This window comes from Emys orbicularis, chromosome 3, assembly GCF_028017835.1.
Source record: "Emys orbicularis isolate rEmyOrb1 chromosome 3, rEmyOrb1.hap1, whole genome shotgun sequence".
Taxonomy (NCBI): domain Eukaryota; kingdom Metazoa; phylum Chordata; order Testudines; family Emydidae; genus Emys; species Emys orbicularis.
The window spans coordinates 67,638,110-67,660,575 of record NC_088685.1 but is presented as its reverse complement, the minus strand read 5'-3'; the positions used below and the strand labels follow the sequence as shown (position 1 = coordinate 67,660,575).

At 42.7% G+C, this 22,466-nt stretch overlaps 1 protein-coding gene across 2 annotated transcripts in view; it reads left to right on the top strand.

The window, feature by feature from the left end:
* ME1 (malic enzyme 1) overlaps positions 1 to 22,466 on the top strand; it is a 358,560-nt gene that overhangs the window by 178,610 nt on the left and 157,484 nt on the right. For both annotated transcript variants that reach the window (XM_065400345.1, XM_065400346.1), the window contains exon 5: positions 2,135 to 2,296. In XM_065400345.1, the coding sequence (XP_065256417.1) occupies positions 2,135 to 2,296 (162 nt within the window). The remainder of the gene's footprint in view (positions 1 to 2,134; positions 2,297 to 22,466) is intronic.

Here is a 22,466-nt window from a genome sequence, read left to right as displayed (position 1 = left end):
AACGGAACCCCCGTGTAAGATGAGACTCGCCTGTATACTTATGCTCTTATCTGAGTTTTGTCTCTAAAGTAGTTTCAATTTTTCATATCAGTCAACCAATTTACTTATCTGTATTTTACCCAAAACCACACACAAATAAGGACGAGCAAAGGCTACACATATTGGATGTTAGATGAGCATTGGTGTTTTATACAGACAGGACCAAATTGTTTCAGTGGTCCACCCAATGCTTCGTGGCTTTAGCAGACAGAATTAAAGGTCTTCCAATCTCCTCACAGATAATTTGATATTCGATAACTTCCTGTATCTGCTCTTGTTATGATCTGGCAGGCATTTCTCCACCAGACAAGCTGACAGTTCACTCCAGACGAGTGCAAGCATTCTCAACAGCGTTCCTAGTGCAGATCCCTATCCACGACATTTGTAAAGTAGCAACCTGGTCATTGGTGCACACTCTCTGCTCTCATTATGCTATCACCCAGTACTCTAGAGAGGATGCTATATTTGGTCGTGCTGTACTACAGTCTGTGTATACATGAACTGTGATCCCTCCACCTATATTACTGCTTGGGAATCACCAAGAGTGGAATGCACATGTGCAATCACTCAAAGAAAAAAAAACGTACTAACCTTTCATAACTGTTGTTCTTCGAGATGTGTTGCACATGTCCATTCCATGACTCTTTCCCCCTCCCCACATTGGAGTTTCCAGAAAGAAGGAACTGAGGGAACTTGGGGTCAGCTGGGCTCTTTATACTGGCACCAGTGGTACACAGCAGCAGAGGGTGCTCAAGCCACCCCGCTGGACACCGCTGAGGGAAAAATTTCCAGTGACTGTGCACGGGGCATGCGCACATCAAAGTTGGAAAGGACATGTGCAACACATCTGGAAGAACAACAGTTACAAAAGGTTAGTAACCATTTTTCAGTCAAAGTTGCATTGTCTTTTACCCTCCTCTTAATTCTAAATTATTATCTTTTACTCTGTCGTACGTGACTCTTCACTCATATGGTTCTGTCCAGTGTTACAGAAACCTTTCTTTTGAGTGCAGACAGGTGTTCTTGGTTTTAAATGTCTGAATTTTGTTTTATTATGGTGCTATTTCTACATTCTTTGAGATCTACTGCTGAAAAACACTAAATAAGAGCTGTGTGTTGTTATAGTTGGTGAAACAACATATTTGCATGTATACAGTGGAACCCTCTTATACTAAAATATTTTCTTTTATATTCTCAGAAAAGCTGCACTGCAATTGCAGGAAACTCTAGATGCTGTGTTTATGTGGGTGGGTAGAAGTATGATGTTGAAGGGCACGAGCCTCTGGGGTATGTCTATATAGCATCTGGGAGTGAGCTGCCTAGCCTTGGTCCACAGATGCGTGCTAGCAGGGCTAGCACTAGCGCTATTGTTAGCTGTGTAGATGATGCTTTGTTATTGCAACTTGGGCTGGAGCCTGGGCTCTGAAGTCGCTAAAAATAGCATGCTAGCGCAAACTCATCTATCACAAGTCTGTGGTCCCGGGCTGGGACGCTTGCTCCCAGATGCTGTGTACACATATTTAGTTGGGGATTGGCCCTGCTTTCAGCAGGCGGGGGAGTTGGACTAGATGACCTCCTGAGGTCCCTTCCAACCCTGATATTCTATATCCTGGAAGACTATAGTTTCACTCCTGTCAGGGAGCTGCAGTAGCAGTATCACCCAGTATCACTGGGAACAGTTGCAGCAACACCTAGAAGCAAAAGATCCCTTCCTTACCCTTTCTCCACAACATAGTGGCAAATCCTCTTCTTCCTTGTTGATTCAGAGCAATGTAGGAGGGAAAATGATTGTTCCCTTGAAATGCAGCACTGAGCACCTGTCTGGTAAGTGACAAGTGCTGCATTCTTAGAGGATTAGTACAGGGAAAACCTTTTACAGTGAAGTGAAGTTGCAATATAATTGAAGTGAAAATGCAATAAAATGTAATGATGGAATTCAGGATTTTCGCTCGACTATAATTTAATGTGTGTCTGTAATAATAATTTTAAAATGGAAACAAAAAGGTGCATTGAGGAGTATAGACATGCTGCTTGTAAGTACTTAGCATTTCAGAAAAGAAATGATTTCATAGTACTTTTTTTCCCCTCCAACAAGGCTATTGTGGTGACTGATGGAGAACGTATTCTTGGCCTTGGAGACCTTGGCTGTTATGGAATGGGCATCCCAGTTGGTAAATTGGCCCTTTACACAGCATGTGGAGGAATGAAACCACAGGAATGTCTGCCTGTAATCCTGGATGTGGGAACTGATAATGAGGTAAATACTTTTCCTAGGTTCCATGAACATTTCACATATTTTAGGAGCAACAGGCTGAATTGTATAATTGTATTTATCTGTTCTATTAAAGGGTAAACGTAGCATTTTGGGTGAGGATATTATTCCCTTTGTCTTATTTTTCCCTCCTGTGAGTACTTATTCTCCTTCTTACTTGTTGTATGTAATTATTCTTTCATACAGTTTTATTCAATTTACCAATATATTTAATAGAGTCTGTATACTGATATCTTTCTACTGACAATTTAGTACATTGAAAAGGCCCAGATTATTTTCCACTGGCAAAAAGTCTGGCACAGGATCATTAATTGTGGAGATTTCACAATGCACCTGAAACCTTCCCTTCACCAGAGGCCCTACAGCTGGTCAGCACAGCCCCAAAAGTGGATTGCACTGGCTTGGGTGGTGTTTGGTACATGCCCAGTGCAGCCTTCCCTGCGTGGCAATTATATAGCCCACAGAGAGACTAGGCCCTGGAAATGGCCACTTCTCTTCTTGGGAAGTGAATTCCCTTGGGGTGCAGCAGCCCTCACACAGAAACTTTCTGTGCCGACTGGGGTTGAACTTGGTCCACTATTACTAGTTTGTAAGGATGCCCAAAATTTACTGCTACCTCTTTATGAGCAAAGGTCCTATTTAATAACATATTTCCAAATAATTCATTAATGCCTCTAGTCCCAGTTTCTTTTTTCCAAACACATGAAGAGAAACTTGATGGTTTGTGAGATGTTCACTGTTGTTTTCATAGGATGAAATCCGGGTACCACTGAAGTCAGTGGAAAAACACACATTAACTTCTATGGCATCTGGATTTGACCTGTAGTTACTTTATCCTGTATTTTTTTTTTATTTTAGTATAAGAGCTGATATGAAAACTGGACTTTCAACCAAAGTGAATTTTGATTTTTGACCATTTTAATTTTGGTCAAAAAATTGTGGTTCTTTGAGTGGTTGCATATATGTTCCACTAGGTGTGTGGATGCCCAACACACTGGGGTCAGAGAGTTTTCTGCAGTGACTTCAAAACATTGTCTATGCAGCTATTTTTTAGAGCACTAGTGCAAACTCTGCTACCCAAGTCTGCAGACCCGGGCTGGGAGGCTCACTCCCACTCATTCCAAAATGCTCTGTAGACATACATTGCCAAGATGACACAGGTAGGGTATCTTTTTAGCTGCACCTCTGAACACTGAAATTAGTCTTATTTTTGAAATATATTTATGTCTAGTCCATAGGATAGCAGTGAAAAATAGTGTCTTTTCTTGCAAGAATAGAAAATAATAAAGAATTGATTGTGTACATTGTCCTGATGTCTTTGATATCTGGTATCTGACATATATGAAGTATGTAAGTATAGTAGAGGATAGACAGTTCAATATCTTTTTGTATACACAGGCATACAATTATAAAATATATATTCTTTATGAGATCAGTGATTTTTAGGACACTCCAAGTGCACTCAATGGGTCTCTTTTCCAACGTGCTTAAAATTGTTAAAAGACTGATAGGATAAGAAAAAGGATGTCCTACTGCAATATTTTCAGATACAGATGTGGCAGATTGTAGATGAGGGAGGAAGAATATGGGCTTATTATTGGAACCCCTAAAATGCAGTAGAAGGTATGAGGTGTGACACTATTCAGAACTCGTTCATTTAACAATAACTAACATTTGAAAACCCATTACCCCATTAAGGATTTTTGCTCCATAAGTGATATGGAAACCATGAAAGGAACAAAATATAGTTGAGTGACATAAGGAATGTACTGGTTGCTTCAATGCAGAGTAATTGCTGTACCAGTATGTTCCATAAGATCTCCATATAAAAGGCCATGATGGCACCTTACTTCTGCATGCTTAATTTACACACCAGACTTTTTCTAGATTTCTTTTGTAGAATCATATTAATGTAGGGCTGGAAGGGACCTTGAGAAGTCATCCAGTCCCGCCAGAGGCAGAATCAAGTAAATCTAGACCATCCACAATAGCTGTTTGTCTAACCTGTTCTTAAAAACCTTCAGTGATGGGCATTCTCCAGCCTCCCTTGGAAGCCTATTCCAGAGCTTAACTACCCTTATAGAGACAAAGCTTTTCCTAATGTGACTAACCTAAATCTCCCTTGCTGCAGATTAAGCCCATTACTTCTTGTCCTACGTTCAGTGGACAGGGAGAACAATTGATCACAGTCCTCTTTATAACAGCTCTTAACATATTTGAGGACTGTTTTCAGGCCCCACTCAGTCTTCTTTTCTCAAGACTAAACATACCCAGTTTTTTTAACCTTTCCTCATAGGTCAGGTTTTCTAATCCTTTTAATATTTTTGTTGCTCTCCTCTGGACTTTCTCCAGTTTGTTCACAGCTTTCCTGAAGTGTGACACCCAGAATGTTTATGTGAATATGAACATAAGAGTTTGCAAAATTTCAAGGGGAACTAGTGAGAGGATGTTACATAAAACAGACACAGTTTCCCTTCATGTAGGGGACCTTTGAGTAACTCGCTTGGGTTGATATAACAATTTGGCAGCATTTCATTTTCAGTAAATTGATGGAGACCTTTAAGTTCTTTCTTGATGTTTATTAATCTCTTATTTAATGCAAAGTTACAGTATTTCTGGTAATACTCTCAGAAACAGTCTCAACTGTAATGTAATAAAAGGTTATTTCTGCTTCATTTCTAACTCATGGGTGGGTATCAGGAATTTAGGTAAATCTAAATAAAACAACATGAGCATATATCAGTTCAATCTCAGTCTTACCATAACAGATAATCTTTTATTAACACAAACATAGCACTGAAAACAATCTTTGACCAAGTTATGGTTTGCTCTTTTTTTGGTTAAAAAAAATTACTTGATATCTAAGTCTGTTCTATGAATTCATAGCTTTCAACTTCTCATCTGTAGTAACTTGTAACTTAGTCAGGACTACACATGGAAGGTAATGAAGCAGAAGAGGAAGAGTAAATGAAAATGCAGACCCTTTGAGGTGACAGATAAGCAGTAATATCAAAAGACCTTACTGCAGAGTTTAATTTCAACCAAATCAAAATCAAAGATTTATGGTTGTGCTTTCAATGCATGGAACCAAATCAACAGCTTGAATGGGCTTTTGTACTTTATTTAAAGGCAAGATATCAATAATATTATTAGATAAACATAATAAATAGTTTCAGGATTTTTTACACATCCTTGTTGCTGGCACAGATGCCCGAGGACCGCAACAGGGGTTCGTTGCCCGGCGTGCTTCGCGCCAATAAACACACCGGGGTGGAGAAACAATCAAAGGTTTATTTGAGATCTCAAAGTGGTGCAAGGAGACAGGCAAGTCTCAAATCGAGCACACCAGAACAAAATATTTTCTCTCTTCTTATACTTTACAACTAAGCCCCCACCTCTCTCCCCCTGTACCACCCCCCCTTCTACTCCCCCTCCCCTCTCTACCGAAGACATGTTTATACATTTAAGCCGTTAAGTCATTCTAGGGCTATAAATCTAGCTTGTTAGTAACATTCCTCTAAACAATCATTTGGTTCTATTTACTCTTAGTTTACCACCCCTCCTCCAGCTAGAAACATGCAAACCTCATCATTATTGCTTAGGACCTGGTTATAAGCAAGGTTGTAATAGGTAACTGGTTATTTACACATTCCAATTCCTGTCCTTGGCTCTTGAGGTCGATTAGAGTTAAACATGGAAGGACAGAGTTTAAACATGGAAGAACTCTGGTTCATATATATAGGCCTAATGACGTCATCATCCTGTCTGAGGCAAAGTTATTTTTGAATATCAGTTTAAAAATTGTGATAACCCTAGGCCCTGGGTTAAAGTAGGTATTTTACTGTTTTTCGTGGAGCTTCCATCTGGCGCCTATTGGTTTGGTTGTTTAAGCAACAGAATATTTCTTAAATGGCCCTACAGATGATTTTTATAAAACCTATGTTGTATAGGAATATTTACAAGAAGGAACACCAGTAAATACACACATAAAATATACAGGTAGCCCTACATATTTTAGGTGTAGTGTTCTATTCAGTGATGGACACAGGTACTTGTGCAGTATTGCAGTATACTAAGAGATCCACAAATAGTTGGTTTTTGGATAAAGTGGGGTATTTTGTGAAGAATTGCAATATGGAGGTAAATACATAGGTGTTGTATATTAAGTATTCAAAGGAGAGAGTGGCATTTTTTAGATAAAATACAGTGTAGTTTGAGCTTGGAGTTGTTACTGTTTGTCTGTTTCTTGCACGTTACACGTTGTTCGTTGGTTAAACGCCAATACTCTTCAAACCTGGTGTTTAATCATCTAATTTGAGTACTGTTACACATTTCATTTTTCTTATATTTTGTTCACCTGCATTATGATTGTAGAGCAGGGGTAGGCAACCTATGGCACGCGTGCTGCCTTCGGCACGCGAGCTGATTTTCAGTGGCACTCACACTGCCCGGGTCCTGGCCACCGGTCTGGGGGGCTCTGCATTTTAATTTAATTTTAAATGAAGCTTCTTAAACATTTTAAAAACCTTATTTACTTTACATACAACAATAGTTTAGTTATATATTATAGACTTATAGAAAGAGACCTTCTAAAAATGTTAAAATGTATTACTGGCACGCGAAACCTTAAATTAGAGTGAATAAATGAAGACTCGGCACACCACTTCTGAAAGGTTGCCGAGTTTTCTCTTGTGAGCCATGGAATGAGAGTGCATTTCCTGGCTCATATTAATATTCTGAGATCCTAAATAATTTTTTGTTGTATTATACATTTTAGGGGAGTGCTCCATAGGGCATAATAGGCTTGTTGTTCTTGTTGTCTAAAACAGAAGATTTTGTCCAAAACCTGAAAATTTTGATTGAGAAACGCTGCCCTGTATCTAATGGGAGTTGTAGACTGCCCTGATGCACCCTTCTTGCTGAATTGCTGAGATGCATCATGGGAGATGTAGTTTGGCCAGGGATTCCGGTCCAGAGAGGAGAATGGGACATGAGGCAGCCTGGTATACTTTCCAAATCGAAATTTTTCAGTTTGGGGATTTTTTGTAGTGATGTGTTTTGGGTTTTTTGTTTTGTTTTGTTTTGACAAAAAGTCATTTTTTTCTGTGGAAAGCTGGCCAAAAAATTGTCTAATTGAAAACTCAATTTTCAATCTAAAAATAGTTTCAATGGAAAATTTTCATCCAGCCTTAATAATCTACTGTACCTGCCCACATCCTCTTCAGCAAAGGTTGAAACTGCTTGAATATATTTAATTTTTGATTATGAAAGTTTAGAAGAATTCGTTTCTATTGGAATTCTACCAGTGATTGTAAGTAGTAAGTTATGGAAAATATCTGTTCAGAAGTCTTCTTTTGTGGCACCCTGAAATTCTATTTTCTGTTTTTCATGTATGTGTTGTCACTTATCTTTCTTAACATTATTCAGAACTGCGTAGAGAATGGCAATTTTTCCTATAGATCTGCTCTTCAGAATCATTAGTTTGTTTTCAAACTGGATTACTATTCTGGTGTGGAGGCAGCTATTATTGATGATCTCATTCCACAATATTTATATTACAGTAATGCCAGAGTCCTCAGTCTGGATGATGGCCCTTATCATGTTTGGGGTCCCATTGTATGCTTAACATGACATCATGGTCCTATTGCTTGAATAACTTACATTTTAGAGAGACAGATGACATACCAAGAGTTGGGGAAAGGAATACAATCATATGTAGTTCTTATATACCTATGCATTTTTCTTATTTTTCTAAATAGTTAAAGTAAATGCCAGTTATTCACATCTGGCCCTTAGTGTACCCATCATTATGTATTAATACTTTGCATTCATATATGTGGAATCTTATGTCCATTAAAATAAATATGGATTTAATGTATCCTGGATGTTAAAACAGGCCACAGGGAAGATCCGTTGTCAGCAACAAAAATGTTAATAGAAACCACTACTGGATACAAAGCTCTTTACTGTAGCACAGGTTTTGGAATACTATGTTGTATTTGGAAACCACACGTCCTGTTTAATCTTGTGTGATGGTTTGCTTGTCAGCCTGTACCTGCCTTTTTGCTGTTTATTTCTCTACAAAGTTCTTTATCTTCTATTCAAATTTCTATCTGTGAGCTAAATCTAAGTTCTCTAAGTTGTCTTTTCTTCTTTGAGTATGTACAGTGTGTGTGTATGTGTGTGTATATATACAAGGCTGTGTCTTCAGTCTTGCAGATTCTTTCTACATAACATGAAGATATTACCTTTCCTATCCATTCCATTCATGCAGCTAAAACTCCTGTCCAAGCTCTCATCATCTCACGTCTTGATTACTGCAAAGTCCTTTTCTCTGGTCTTGAAAAATTCAATCTTGTCCTGTTCATATCCATTCAAAATACTCCCATAAAGATCATTTTCCTAGCTGGTTGCTTTGACCATGTCACCCTTCTCTTTGCATCCCCCCAGTGGCTTCCCGTTCTTCGTCACATCAAACATAAATATCATACGATGGCTAGCCCCTTTAAGGGACATGGTTCCACTCCCACCTGTGATATGCTTAATTCACCTCCGGGGGAGAGAATGAATGTCACATGACAGATGAGTCATGTGGCTAAATGAATCCTGTAGGGGTAGATAAGAGAGGCTGTGAAGGTGAAGGGAGAGGAGACCTTGAGTCCTGTCCAAAGAGAAGGGAGACTCCAGGTAGGAAGGCCTGGGAGTTGCTGCTCTCAAATGAGTGCAGAGAACTAGTAGCAGCTAGCAAGGCTGGAATGTAAGGAAAGACTTGGCTGAAGAGAGAGCCTCAATAGGAAGTTTTGTTTCCCTTTTGAACTCTGTTAATAAACCAGACCAAAAGAACAGAGGGTTGTTGTTGTATGCATAAAAGACTTTAAGAGTTACTGAGAAGCCCAAGAGTGGAAACTGAGGCAATGGCTAGCCTGAAGCCAGACCAGGTAGGTGGTGAGGCTACGGTAAGCTACTTATCTTCAGTTTTAAAGCCTTTCACAACCTATCCCCAACCAACCTATCATCTTTTATTCAGTATTGAGAGGTTGACTCCCACCTCCAATCATTTATGATGCCAGCCTCCACCCACTTTTTAAATTTTAAAATGAGCACCTTCATGCTTTCTCCCATGCTGACCCTCATGCTTGGGAGGATCTTGCCATAAACTATGCAAAGCCACTTCATTGTTCTTCAAATCCCTCCTTAAATTTCTCCTTTCCTGTGATGCCTACAAGAAAATTGACAGTGGCTCAGGCCACTGCCTATCATGCTGAACAATCTTGTATTATTGTTTCCTTGTACAGAAGATTCCACCTAATAGCTACCTAGTTAATAACAACTTTCCTTTAATGGAAACATTTTTCCTGGAACCAATACTGTCCAATTGACTACAATGTTAATTGGTCCAGATATTGGCATCAGGCTTGCCATTTACTGGCAAACTTTTTTGGGTTATGCATCCACACAGGCCCCCAGTACTCCCACTCCATGTTGAAAGCTACAGGCAGGTTTGCAGGACTGTAGCCAGGTATGGAAGTGCTGGGACATGTGGAGACTGAGTGCCAGTGTAGACTGTGGGGAGATGGCTGCTGCCTCATGGTGGGGTATTCCATGGGAATTGGGGATGCTGCAGCCAGAGCAGGAAGAGTGGGGGATGCACGGTATCTCTCCCGGCAATGTCCAGACTGTCCTGCCCTGGCTCTGGGGCTCCGCATGTCCCAGTGTCCCCATGTCCCATGGAAAGCAGGTTTGTGGGACTGCAGCCAGGGAAGGAGATACTGAGATGTACTGAGCCTGGGCCCTTGGTGCCAGGGCAGGATGCAGGGAGACATACCAGGCAGCCACAGAACTTTCTTCTCTGGCTGCAGCCCTGGAAGGAAGTGTTGGGATGTGCTGAGCACTGGGCACAGTCAGGTTTGTGGTGCTGCAGCCAGGGAAGGAATGTCCCAATGCTTCATTCCCTGGCTTCAGCCTGCAAACGTGCCTTTCGCTTATGAGCAGCCTCCAGTTAAGGGCAACTTTTAGCCATCTACCGAGGGGTTGCAAATAACCGGAATGTAGTGTAATTCCCAATCTATTGTCTCTTGTCTTATTGTAAGCTCTTTGGAGTTGGGTCTTGAGGCCATCTTTTTCTTTTGTGTTTGTAGAGTGTCTAACACAGTGGGGTCCTGGTCCATGCATAGGGCTCCTAGGCGCTAGAATAATTCTAATAAGTAGTAGTAATAACATAGTTATGCTAGCCCAGGAACAGTCCAGGGAAATAATTGTGATTCTGAGGGTCACAACCTGTCCTAAGATAACAATCCATCTTGAGAATAGCTACTGAAGTTTCCAATGTCTTCATACATTATTTAGAATACTGAAGACTTCTGCCTCCTGAGATTCTGGATTCACTTTTGTTTTGCCTAACATATACGAAAACACTCCAATATGCTATTTTTTTTAAGGCATGTACACTTGTCATGTTTTATTATGTTCTCTTTAAGTCCCTTTCAGGCTTGTACTTTCTGCTTAAATGTGCTTTGTTCTTGGTGGTCTTCACTCTTTTTCTTTCACCCAGAAGAAAGGCTAGACATAATCTGTCATTTAAATAGTTACCATTTGTTAAGGCAGCCACCCTGTTAATTTAATACTATATTTTAGCTTTCTTAAAGTGAAACAAAGTCACCATCACCTTTATATGAATACAGTGCAAAAAGAGGAGCTGGGTTTCTTCACCATATTTAGTGGTGTGAACTGCATCGTCTCTCACTTATAAATGTGGAAGATTATTTGCCTTTCTTTATGATGGTATTCTGGGAGGAATGCATTACATCACCTCTCTTGTTTTCATTTGGATGCCCCTTCCCATACGTAATTCATTATTCAGTGCTCAATAACCACATGCACATCAGCAATTTTATTAACTAAACAACTCATACATCAGCAAAAAGTTTCATGTCTTAAAACAAGTCTGCATTTAAAGAATATTTTCTGATTTACTGGATTTTCAGCAAGTCATGTTTATAAACTAACTTATTTTTTAAATTATATGCATTTTTTTTAACATACAGTGGACTATTTTTCTTCTATAAAGCAAAGGAACAGATATTTTATGTTTACATTATTATTTAACAATTTGAATAGCTGTCCCTCTTTTGACCTGAAATAAGAATGAAAGATGTCTTGATCTGTATTTCATTGAATTAATAAGAAAATATATAGACTATTTTTTATGGCTTCTTTTCTACTCTTTAATGAGCAGACAAAAAGCTTAATGAACTTTAAGTTAAGGTTGCTGCTGCTATTGTATAACCAAGAAATGTTGCAGTTTAAAAAAAAAAATTTTTTTTAAAAAAGGAGCAATTAAAGGAAGGTAGGAGTGGCGGGCCTGTCACCGCAGCACCCCCTTGGGGCAGGGGTAGGATGGGGTGTCGGCGCCTCACCACTCTACAGTCCTTGTGGCCCCGCCACAGTAGGTAAAAATTCAAATAGACTTACAGTTCATACTCTTTTTACATGTGTACATTGGTTTAAAAATCACATTGCATGTTCCAAAACCAAGATAAACTCTATTCTTATATCCATGAGTAGCTTCAGTCTGAGGCCACAGACCCTTTTACACTTACCCCCATATCCAACATCATATGCCTTTCCAATATGGGCTATAAATCCCTCATAAACCAGTAATTCATATATGGGTAACAGATCCCACCACAGACTCTTTCAGTTCATCCACCCATTATTAATCATAAACACCAATATCTTGCCAATTACTCACCCTTTTTTTTTTTAAACTGGTGCGCTTTGTTTGTTTTGTTTGTTTTGTTTGCTTGTTTGAAGTATAAAGAAAATTGCTCAAGCTATTTTTGAGATACAAGTCAGTAAAAACTACCTTGAATGTGGAAACACTTGGTAGTAGCTCCATATTTAAGATTGTTACTAAGAGTCCATTATAAGGGTAAGGATGGTCTTGTCACTGGATTTGGACTCAGGAGACCTTGGTTCAATTCCTGGATCCATCATAGACTTCCTGTATGATCTTGGGTGTGTCACTTAATATCTGCCTCAGTTTTTATCTGTAAAATTGAGATATTAATATTTCCCACACTGACTAGGGTGTTATGAGAATAAAAAACATGTTTTATTTGTTTTAATATTGGTATTTTACAAACAGGGAAGTAAATCACATTGTCCCTGTAGAATATAAGTAAATTTCTATTGCATAATGTTCTTCATTAACTTTAAGGTAATCTCATTCCTACCTCAGGTGTGCTGAACAGACACCAGTAATTTGCTGTTACCTCATCTTACTATCTATTTAAAAACTTTTTATATTGTCATTTTATCTGGGATAAGTATTGCTGACATCTGCATTTTTATTTATTTTGCTTCCTAAGACCTTAGGAAATTTGAAGACAATAAGAAGGTAAGTGGCACTTCAAATTGTAAGACTTGCCCAACAGTATTTTCCTTCTCCAGATACTTTTTATGGTATAATTTATTTCTATATATTAGCTACTCTGAAGCGAACAAAACTGTATTATATTAAATTCTATTAGCATCCAGGCTTGGGTCAGAAGCTCACCTTCTTTGCATATGTAGTACCAAAGAAGATGAGTTTCTGATGCAAGTTAAACCTTATTGAATTGGGTTTGGTGATTTTGTGGTCCATTGTACTGGAAATATAATTATTTATGTGTTATGGCAGGATTGCATATAACTTTTCCAGGGACTTGATTAATGTGAATGTTAGGAACTTCAAAGGACTTTTTGGGACAATGCGAGTAAAGTGGATTTTCTAGGAAATACCTGGGTGGGGTGAGGGGAATGCAAGTGACCCACTTAGAATCCACCCTTTTGAAGCTACGACCTGGGAGGGAAAAGCCATTGCCAACTGATTACCTGCTCCTGAAAAACTCCAGATCAGAGACCCCTGACCTTTATAAAGAGTGGTCTAAACAAGCTATGATTGTGCATGTTCTGAGCTGTAACTGTGATGAACTTGTGACCACAAAGGAGATCCCTTGAGTGAGGGTTGAAGGACTACTCTTCCAGAGCCTATGTTAGGACTTGGACGATGTCTTATTAGCGTGCATGTAGGTTCTTTTATTGTTTTTAATGTTTTCTCTGTAGTGCTTTTACCTTAATAAAATAGGCTTGCATACAAAAGAGCTGTGTGGTACCTTCTAAGTGTAGCAATTACACCTGTTAACTGACTGTGAAGAGGAAGCAAACATTCTCTTCTGGGAATAACACAGTGAAGGCAGGAAACAGTGCAGCCAGGAAATACCCTAGTCAGAAGGGAAACACAGGTCTCCATCTAAGTAAGGCAATGGCTGGGAAGCTGAAAGCCTGAGAGTGGGAGCCCTTGGTGGATAGGGTGACCAGATGTCCCGATTTTATCGGGACTGTCCCGATATTTGCTTCTTTGTCCCGCGTCCCGACCAATGTTTGGTCGGGACACTGGACAAAAAAGAAATTTTGCCCTCCGCTCTGGCGCTCGTGACCCTCCGCCGCCTCCTTCCCCCATTGGCTCCCTCCCCAAATCCCTGCCCTGGCCCCGCCTCTTCCCCAACCACGCAGCATTCCTCCTCCCTCCCAGGCTTGCAGCATGGCGGCGCAAGCCTGGAGGGAGGGGGTGGCAGCGGTGCCTGGATCCTGGAGCTGGTGAGTCAGCTTCGGCACCCGGGCACTGGGCGGGCAAAGGGGGGCTGGCAAGGGAGGGAGGCTGGGGGCTCAGCTGTGAACCCCCCCGCCGCGCCAGAGGGCTTCTGCCCGGGCTGCTGCACCTGGGGCCGGGAGCGCAGCCTGGGGCAGCGCAGTGGGTCCGGTCAGGGGCAGCGCGGAGCGGGCAGGGGCCAGGTGGGTAGCGCGGGGGCGGGGGCCAAATCCCTGCTGCTGCCAGGGAGCCCTGCGCCTCTCCCTCCCGCTCGCGGCTGTGGCTCCTTCCCGGCGGGACGCGCCCCCCGGCCTGCCCTGCGCACATGCTGCACGTGTCCAGCTGCTCCTTCCCGGCGGGAGGGAGACTAGGCGCGGGGGACGCGCGCCGCATGTGGCCAGGGCAGCGGGAGGCGCGTCCCGCCGGGAAGGAGCCACAGCCGCGAGCGGGAGGGAGAGGTGTGGGGCTCCCTGGCAGCAGCGGGGATTCGGCCCCTGCCGCCCACCCGGCTCCTGCCTGCTCCGCGCTGCCCCCGCCCGGACCCACCGCGCCCCGCATATGCCCATGGCGGGCCGGGGGGGCGGGAGGCTCCGCGGGGAGGGCAGCGCGCGGGGCCGGGGCCTGCTAATGCCCCAGGCCCCTTTAAAACTCTTTTTTTTTTTTTCCGCGCCCCCCCCTTTTTTTTGCTCTGCCCTTCCCCCCCTTTTTTTTGCTCCGCCCCCCCCCCTTTTTTTTGCTCCGCCCCCGTCCCGATATTTTATACTACTAATCTGGTCACCCTATTGGTGGACCACTGAGAGGAAATGCTGATGCATTTGCCTAAACTGTGACACACACTGTACTTGCATATTGATAACAGAAATGCAAAGATTAAATAAGCAAGATGAGCTAAATGATGGTTATAAGTTTTTGACCATATGTGAGACACACATTTTTATGTATTCATAAACAAAAGCATTTTAAGATGAAGTTAAGGTTAAGAGCATATTCCAGTAACTTAAGGGTAAAATAATTCCAGGGATGTTGTAATTATCTGAACACCAAGCATTTTAAGATAGAGTTGCAAATAACTCTACTCTGCAGTGATACCATTCAACAGCCATACAATTATGATTAATTTATTTTAGTATTTGTGGATCCAGATGAGAGGAAACTAATTTATAAAGACATATTAGGTATTTTCATATTTTTTTCTCATGGGGCCACCAGGAGCCTGCCCAAGAGGCCCTGAGAGCCCAGCAGAGTATCTAAGCTCAACCAAGAATAAATCATTATGTGTGCGTACCGTGCCTACGTCAGTGCAGTCCTGGGTTCTAGGCTATATTGCAATACAATAAATATAATAATTGGGAGATCAAACTTCACTGAGGGCAAGGCACATGAGTGAGAATCTAAGCCCCCACTGAGGAGCATCTAACCTTTATAGAGGTGAGGTCAGGCATAGCCAACTAAAGCCCAGGGGCATCTGTCTAAAATGAGTGGAGTTGAGTTTGTGGGTGGAGATTTAAGAGTATTAATATTTATTTTCCCCAAATTTAAGCCCCTATCACAGGTGCAACAATTTTGTATTTTTTTAACAGTATAAAGTTGGTAACATTTTCCTTTAGGGCAAATTCATACATGTTCCAAAATTTCATTTAAAAATATGCACAGATTTGCAAAGTGAAAATTGGCAATTTTGCACGGCTGTGTTTTGAAATATTTTAGTCCTATGTGTGCCTTTTTTGATGTGCCAGTGGAAAGGGCTCTCTTATAATCTTTTCCTTATGTGTTTCTTCTAAAATTAATTTTACGTGAATACAAATATGCTATGGTTTGAAAAACATTTTAGAATCTAAGTGCTGGCAGAAGCTTGAAGCATATTGCTGTTCAGCTGTTATCCCAAGCTACCAATGGATTAAAAGTTGCTATTGCTCAGGAAGCAGCAGTTCTTCAGTGGAGCAGAAGCATTTTAGAATAAAAAGTATTTTTATTTCCAAATCTGAATTTATTATTGAAGACTTTAAAATTTTGCTTTTTGCTGGCATTGAGGATTTGTTGCAATCAACCACCCTACACCTTTGGAGGGAAGGGGGCGAATTAAGGGAACAGTCCTTTATGGCTGGGGAGGGGAGGGAGATGAAAACTGCTACAAAAGGTTCAGCGTGGTTGCTGATTCATCCCCTAGGAATGCAGGATTTTAAAGGGGCAGCCCTGGGCCTGAAGTAGGGTTGCCAACCCTCCAGGATTGTCCTGGAGTCCCCTGGAATCGGCATCCATCTCCTGGTGACTGTTGAAAGCAATCCGGGAGATTTTAATAGGATATTTTAAGAAAATGACATTACATCATGTTGGGGGGAAAAAATCTCCCAGAATAGCTTCACTCAGAGTTGGCAACCCTAGCCTGAAGCCTCCCTTTTACACGGAGCAGTCTGAAGGAGATTGCTGGCGCCTCCTTGTGGCGGATATCCAGTGCAGGTACTCCATAGGAAAGATATACAGTGACCGGATAAATGGCTTGGAAAAGGACTTAAAATGAGGTGTTTGTTAAAGGAACAAATGGGGGGCAGTTGGGGACTCCTATGATTGGTATGGCAGGGAGCCAACCCCCCATTCTTATAGCCCACCTTAACCCTCCTACGAGGTGGGTGGATGGTAAGGTACCAACAATAAATTTGCTGGAGGGACTTGGATGGAAAAAGAGGGGGAGCTGGTAAAAGCCCCTGGGTAATTACAGAAAAAACATGGGGTTACCTGCACTGTACACTTTTTTTTATCTGCCAGGTTGTCCCAGACATCCAATAATAAAGTTGCGGCCTGATTAAACCCATGTCAAATGTCTCCTGTACTTCTTTCGGTATAGCCAAACAAGCTGTATGATGTGTCATGGGAGACAAATATTTAGATCTCTCACTCAGTAGGTTGCTGGAGTTCAGGCTGGAGGAACTAACTACATATACTCCTTCTGATGACCCATTGATGTAGAAGGTTTAATGATTAGTGTCATTCTCATGTGGGCTTTATTTAACAGCTGTGATAGAAGGAAGAGGACAAATTCTGTATGGGACTTATTGTTGTATTGGGTGGTGTGATAAGTGTTTGATTAACAATTAAAATGATCAGATTTCTGTCTTTTTTGACTATTCATTGTATGCTTAAATACTGTTTTATATTATTTATACAGAAACAATTTGTTAGTCACATACTCTGTCAAAGTCTCTGTCTATTGTTTGCTCAATGATTATATGATTAAATTTGATAAGAAATGCCATTGGCATGTGGACAACCATTTATTTTCAGTTTGAATGTATAAAGGAGTCATACTTCCTAAAATTGTGCCTGATAAAATGTTGCTCTGAGACCACCATTTTGTATATGTTCCAAGTTCCAGCTCAAATTACAGGTGTTTGTAGAAGTGGCATTATCCCTATTGTTGTAGAAAGATATAATTAGGAGACTTCTCTGAGCTTTCCAAACAGAATGTAACATATTTGTCTTTTACTATTTGTTCAAAATCAAAGATGAAAATGTGCCTCTTTCATCTCACTACTTACTCTATTAGATATGACTTTGGGCCCATATGCTACAACACACACTATATCTAATGAATGCAGCAAATTCTTCCTTGCATCCTGATTTATGTATCAGAGATGCCCTAAATTCTATGGCAAAATGGGAATTATGTGGCAATGTTATTCTATTACAAAATTATTTAATAACTTGTGTGGCTCCTAAAATAGAGGAGCAAAATGCAATGGTAAAACGGGTTGAAGTGCTGTCTTTAAGGCAGAGAAGGAAAGCTTTATAGGGCTGTTATCAAAGCCTTACCAGTGGAAAGCTGGGCTCTGTGGGGCTTATCAGATATGCAAAAGGAGAGTCTTTGTAGACTGAGACTAGTTGGAAGCTATGCAATGACATGAGAGACAGGAGTCTGGAAGAAGCTGGGAGAGGCTTCCAAAAGGAGGTAGCTCTCAAGTGGGGCTGCTAAGTGGTACAGGAATGAAGCTCCAACTTGCAGAGCTAAGGAGCTACCCATGTTGGCTACATTTTTCTGCTACACTACTCTGAAGGCACACAAGAATTAGGTAGTTCTGCATCTGCATGGCTTATGAGACTTCCATACCAGTGACCTCTTCTTGCAAGGCTCCTGCTATTACTTCTAAGACCATGTGTCAGACTTTTCTGGCCTCATACTGCTACATGCTGTTTCTGCTCCCCAGTCTCCCAAATGGCCACATGCTCAGGATGCATCTGATTGCCATATTTGAGGTTGGAAAGGAATTCCCCCACGGTCAGGTTCGGCAGAGACCCTGGGAGGCTTTTGCTCTTAAAATCGTGGGTGGTCAAGCTGAGGAATTGGAAGATGCAAAATGTTGGCTGTATGTAGCACAGAGAGATGTGTGATGTCTTTGCAAATGTAACATATATGGCCATTTGTGCGGTCACATAATTGTGTTTATAAATAAGAGTCCTGGATATATCAGATTGATTTTGGGGAAGGGACACTTTAGCAAATATGACCTATATGGTGCCTTAAGCTTAAAATATTTTATCCACACTATTGTTTGGAATAGTTCAGGATTTTTTCAGAGTACTTCAGAGGTCTTGTTTGATTCCTACAAATTTTTGCAGGCTCCTGTAGAAAGATGGAAATGCATAGGCACTCTGCATGAGCTTTGTCATACACCGCAGATGGCAACAGTCATAATTATGCCAGATGCCTTGATTTAGTGTCCACTTAATACACACTCATATGACACAGCCTGTAGCTCTGTAGGTTATCCAACTGTGCACCATAGTGGTACAGTCTTCCCTATTGCACGTAGGGTGCAGTTACTTTTCAGATTGACACAAGTCATGTAGAACACTGACCTTCTGGCTGCTTTTTCTCTCTTTATGTGTACTGTTTTGAAAAAAAAATATTTTGGCAATACTGTATGAGAAAATAGACCTTTCTTTCTCTTTTCCAAGCTGCCAAATAACTTTGTGATATTAAAGAACTGTGATTTGAATGGTAACTTTTTAATGTGGATGTTAAGCATAGACTAAAAAGAGCTCTCTGTTCAGAAGAAGCATGTTAATATACGTAGCATGCCAGTATAGAACTGGGAAAAGAACAATTTTATTTTAGTTAGTAAAATCTCCTCCTGATCTTAGCAAAACATTTACTCCAGTGCAACATATTGCACTATTTAATACATTTGTCTTTAAATGTTTAGATTCTTTGCACAAGGCACTTAAAAGTCCTGTACCTAATCTTTTCTGCACACAGATCCCAGTGTTTGCACAATCTTCTGTGCATTTCCTTGGGACTGCTCTTAGTTCAGTATTCCACTCTGCCAACATTGAAAACCCATGAATTTCTAAGAGTGCTTTTTAGAACTACAATGCATTTGAAATATAGCATCTGCATACAGTAATGAGGAAAGCACTTACTTTTCTCCATATGAGCAATGCACAACTGGCACTACGAATTCAGACATCCTTGCCTTGCCCTCTTCCCTGCATCTCTTCCCCTGTCCCATCCCTTCCCCGAGGCCCTGTCCCCCGCTCACTCCATCCCCCATCCCTCTGTCGCTTACGCTCCCCCACCCTCACTCACTTGCTCTGGGAGGGAGTTTGGGTGCGGGAGGGGGCTCAGGGCTGTGGCAGAAGCAGGGCCGGCTCGAGGCACCAGGCAACCAAGCTGGTGCTTGGGGCGGCACCTGGAGGGGGGCGGCGCGGCGCTCGGGCCGCCGGGGAGAGCGGGGCCACAGCCGGGCTCGCCGCCCTCCCCCCGGCGCTCTGGCCGCCCCCGCGCCCTCCCCCCGGCTGCCGGGGGGAGAGCGGCGAGCCCCCGCCGGGGCTCGCCGCCCTCTCGCCGCTCTGCCCCCGGCGCTCTGGCCGCCGGGGGGAGAGCCGAGCCCCCGCCGGGGCTCGCCGCCCTCTCGCCGCTCTGCCCCCGGCGCTCTGGCCGCCGGGGGGAGAGCCGAGCCCCCGCCGGGGCTCGCCGCCCTGCCCCCGGTGCTCCGGCCGCCGGGGGGGGAGAGCCGAGCCCCCGCCGGGGCTCGCCGCCCTCTCGCCGCTCTGCCCCCGGCGCTCTGGCCGCCGGGGGGAGAGCCGAGCCCCCGCCGGGGCTCGCCGCCCTCCTCCCAGGGCTCCGGCCGACCCCGCGCCTTGCCCCCGGCCGCCGGGGGGAGAGCGGAGCCCCCGCCAGGGCTCGCCACCCTCGCCCCGGGGCTCCGGCCGCCCTCCCCCCGGTGGGAGAGCGGAGCCCCCGCCGGGGCTCGCCGCCCCCCCCCCCCCGGCTCCGCCCCCCGTCCGGAGGCTTTTTTGCCGCCCCCCCCAGGCTCCGCCCCCCCCCCCCCGCGGGGGGGGGGCGGCCGGAGGCTTTTTTGCCTGGGGCGGCAAAAAAGCCAGAGCCGGCCCTGGGCAGAAGGTTGGGGCCTGGGAGGAGATGAGGGGTGCGGGCTCTGGGCAGCGCTTACCTCGGGCAGCACCATGAAAGTTGTGACATGTCCGTTGGCTCCTAGGTGCAGGGGCAGCAAGGTGACTCTGCGCACTGCCCGTCTGCAGGCGCCACCCTCACAGATCCCATTGGCCGTGGTTCATGGCCAATGGGAGCTGAGGAGCCAGTGCTCGAGGTGGGGGCAGCATGCGGAGGCCCCCTGGTTGTGCCTCCACCTAAGAGCCAAGGGACATGTTGCTACTTCCAGGGAGCCGTGCAGAGCCAGGTAGGGAGCCTGCCTTAGCCCCGCTGTGCTGCCAACCAGACTTTTAGTGGCCCTGTCAGCGGTGCTGACCGGAGCCTCCAGGGTCCCTTTCCGACCGGGTGTTCTGGTCGAAAACTGGACACCTGGTAACCCTATTTATGGTACTCACCCCTAAGTCAATTCTGTAAGGTATTGACAAAGCCTAGTGAATAATGTATCTTATTACTAGCATTTCTCCATGTCTAAATACCTCTTGGCAGTTATGTTTCAGTTAAGGGCTCTCATGTCTGGTCCCTTTCCCCATTAGTCTGATAAATATCAGAATCTGTTGAATTTTAGAACATGGTTCAAAGCTCAGCTGCTTTCCCAGCTCTTTCCTTGAGGGTAGCAGTGGGAACAAGTGGCACAGGTCAATATATTTATTTGACTCTAGGGGGAAGTTTATTGCCGGGGAAAAAAGTTAAAACTGATATTTGAAGTTTGTTAGAAATTTTATGTGTAGATGGAGATGTTTGTAATGACTTATTGTTATAAATTTGTAGCTATATTTTCAGTTAGAGTAAATCATTGTAGTTTCTTTGACTCATTAGAGCTATGCCAATTTAGATCAGTTGAAAATTTGGCTTCTTGTTCAGCAGAGTAAGAACTCCCAGAATGGGCAGGGTTCAGAAGATTGCACATGTGAATTAATCTGTATGGGTGGGGAAAGGATACAGAAGGATTAGATGCAGTAGTATTAACCAAAGAGAGGGATAGAGAATGAAAATTAAAAGTATAGGGGGGAAAAAGTGAATGAGCGGAAACAAGGAGGTCAGGGGGAGAGTTTGTCTAGTGAGAGCTATAACCTTTAGTTTCTCTTTAGATTAAGAAATTAGTGAGCAGAAGGCAAACAAGAGGCTTAAAGGTCAAACTGATTAAAAGATAAGCTGCATTATAAAAGGAAAGAACAAGCATAGTTGGACCAAATCAAGTCTGGCTTTGAAAAGAGTCCATCTGAGATCTGGTTGAGTTGTACAAAACACTAGTTGGGGGTGACTATACATATGTAGACATGAAAAAATAAGATAGAAAATTATTTTTGATTTACATAATTATTTCCCTCCATCAGTCACACCCCACTTTTCATTGTATCAATGTTTTAAAATGTCAAACTATTTACTGTAGATTTGTTTTGAAAAACTATTTTAACCATGCAAAATAAAAATGTATTATATTATTCAGTGTTTTGTCTCTTTCTGTGGAAATCATTTTCACTTCAAGCATAATTTTATTTTAATAAATGTTATATATTCATAGATTTTTATGGCTAGAAGGGATTGTTATGATCATTTAGTCTGAGCTCCTGCATAACACAGGCCTAGAATTTTGCCCACGTTGACATAGGTTACAATTGTGCTTTCAAAGTCACAGATGGAAAAATGGTTAGTATACTACAAGTCCTGTCCCCTTGCCCCTCCCTCATATGCTAGTAATATATCTCAGCGGCTACTTTGGGTTGGTAATTTTACTATTAGTACATTGGCTAACCATCCACCCCTTTTGAGTCTCATCTTAAAACTGATATTCTCTCCTTTTCGTACGTCTAGAACAATTTTACTGTCACAGAAGGCATGGATTACATGACTTCCCATTTTTGGGAGTACAGTGTTACTCTATTCCACTTGGAGGTCCCCTGCAGAAAGCTGGAAAGTCTTTGCACATTTGTTCCCTTGTCTGGCAGGGAGAAGTGAAGAGAGACCAACCTTCCCACAGCAGGACCTGCCTGTTCAGCAGGGTTGAATGAAGAGTAATGGTCCTCCAAAGCTGATGTTTCCTGCTGGTTGTGGGATCCCATATGCAGTGTGGAGATGTG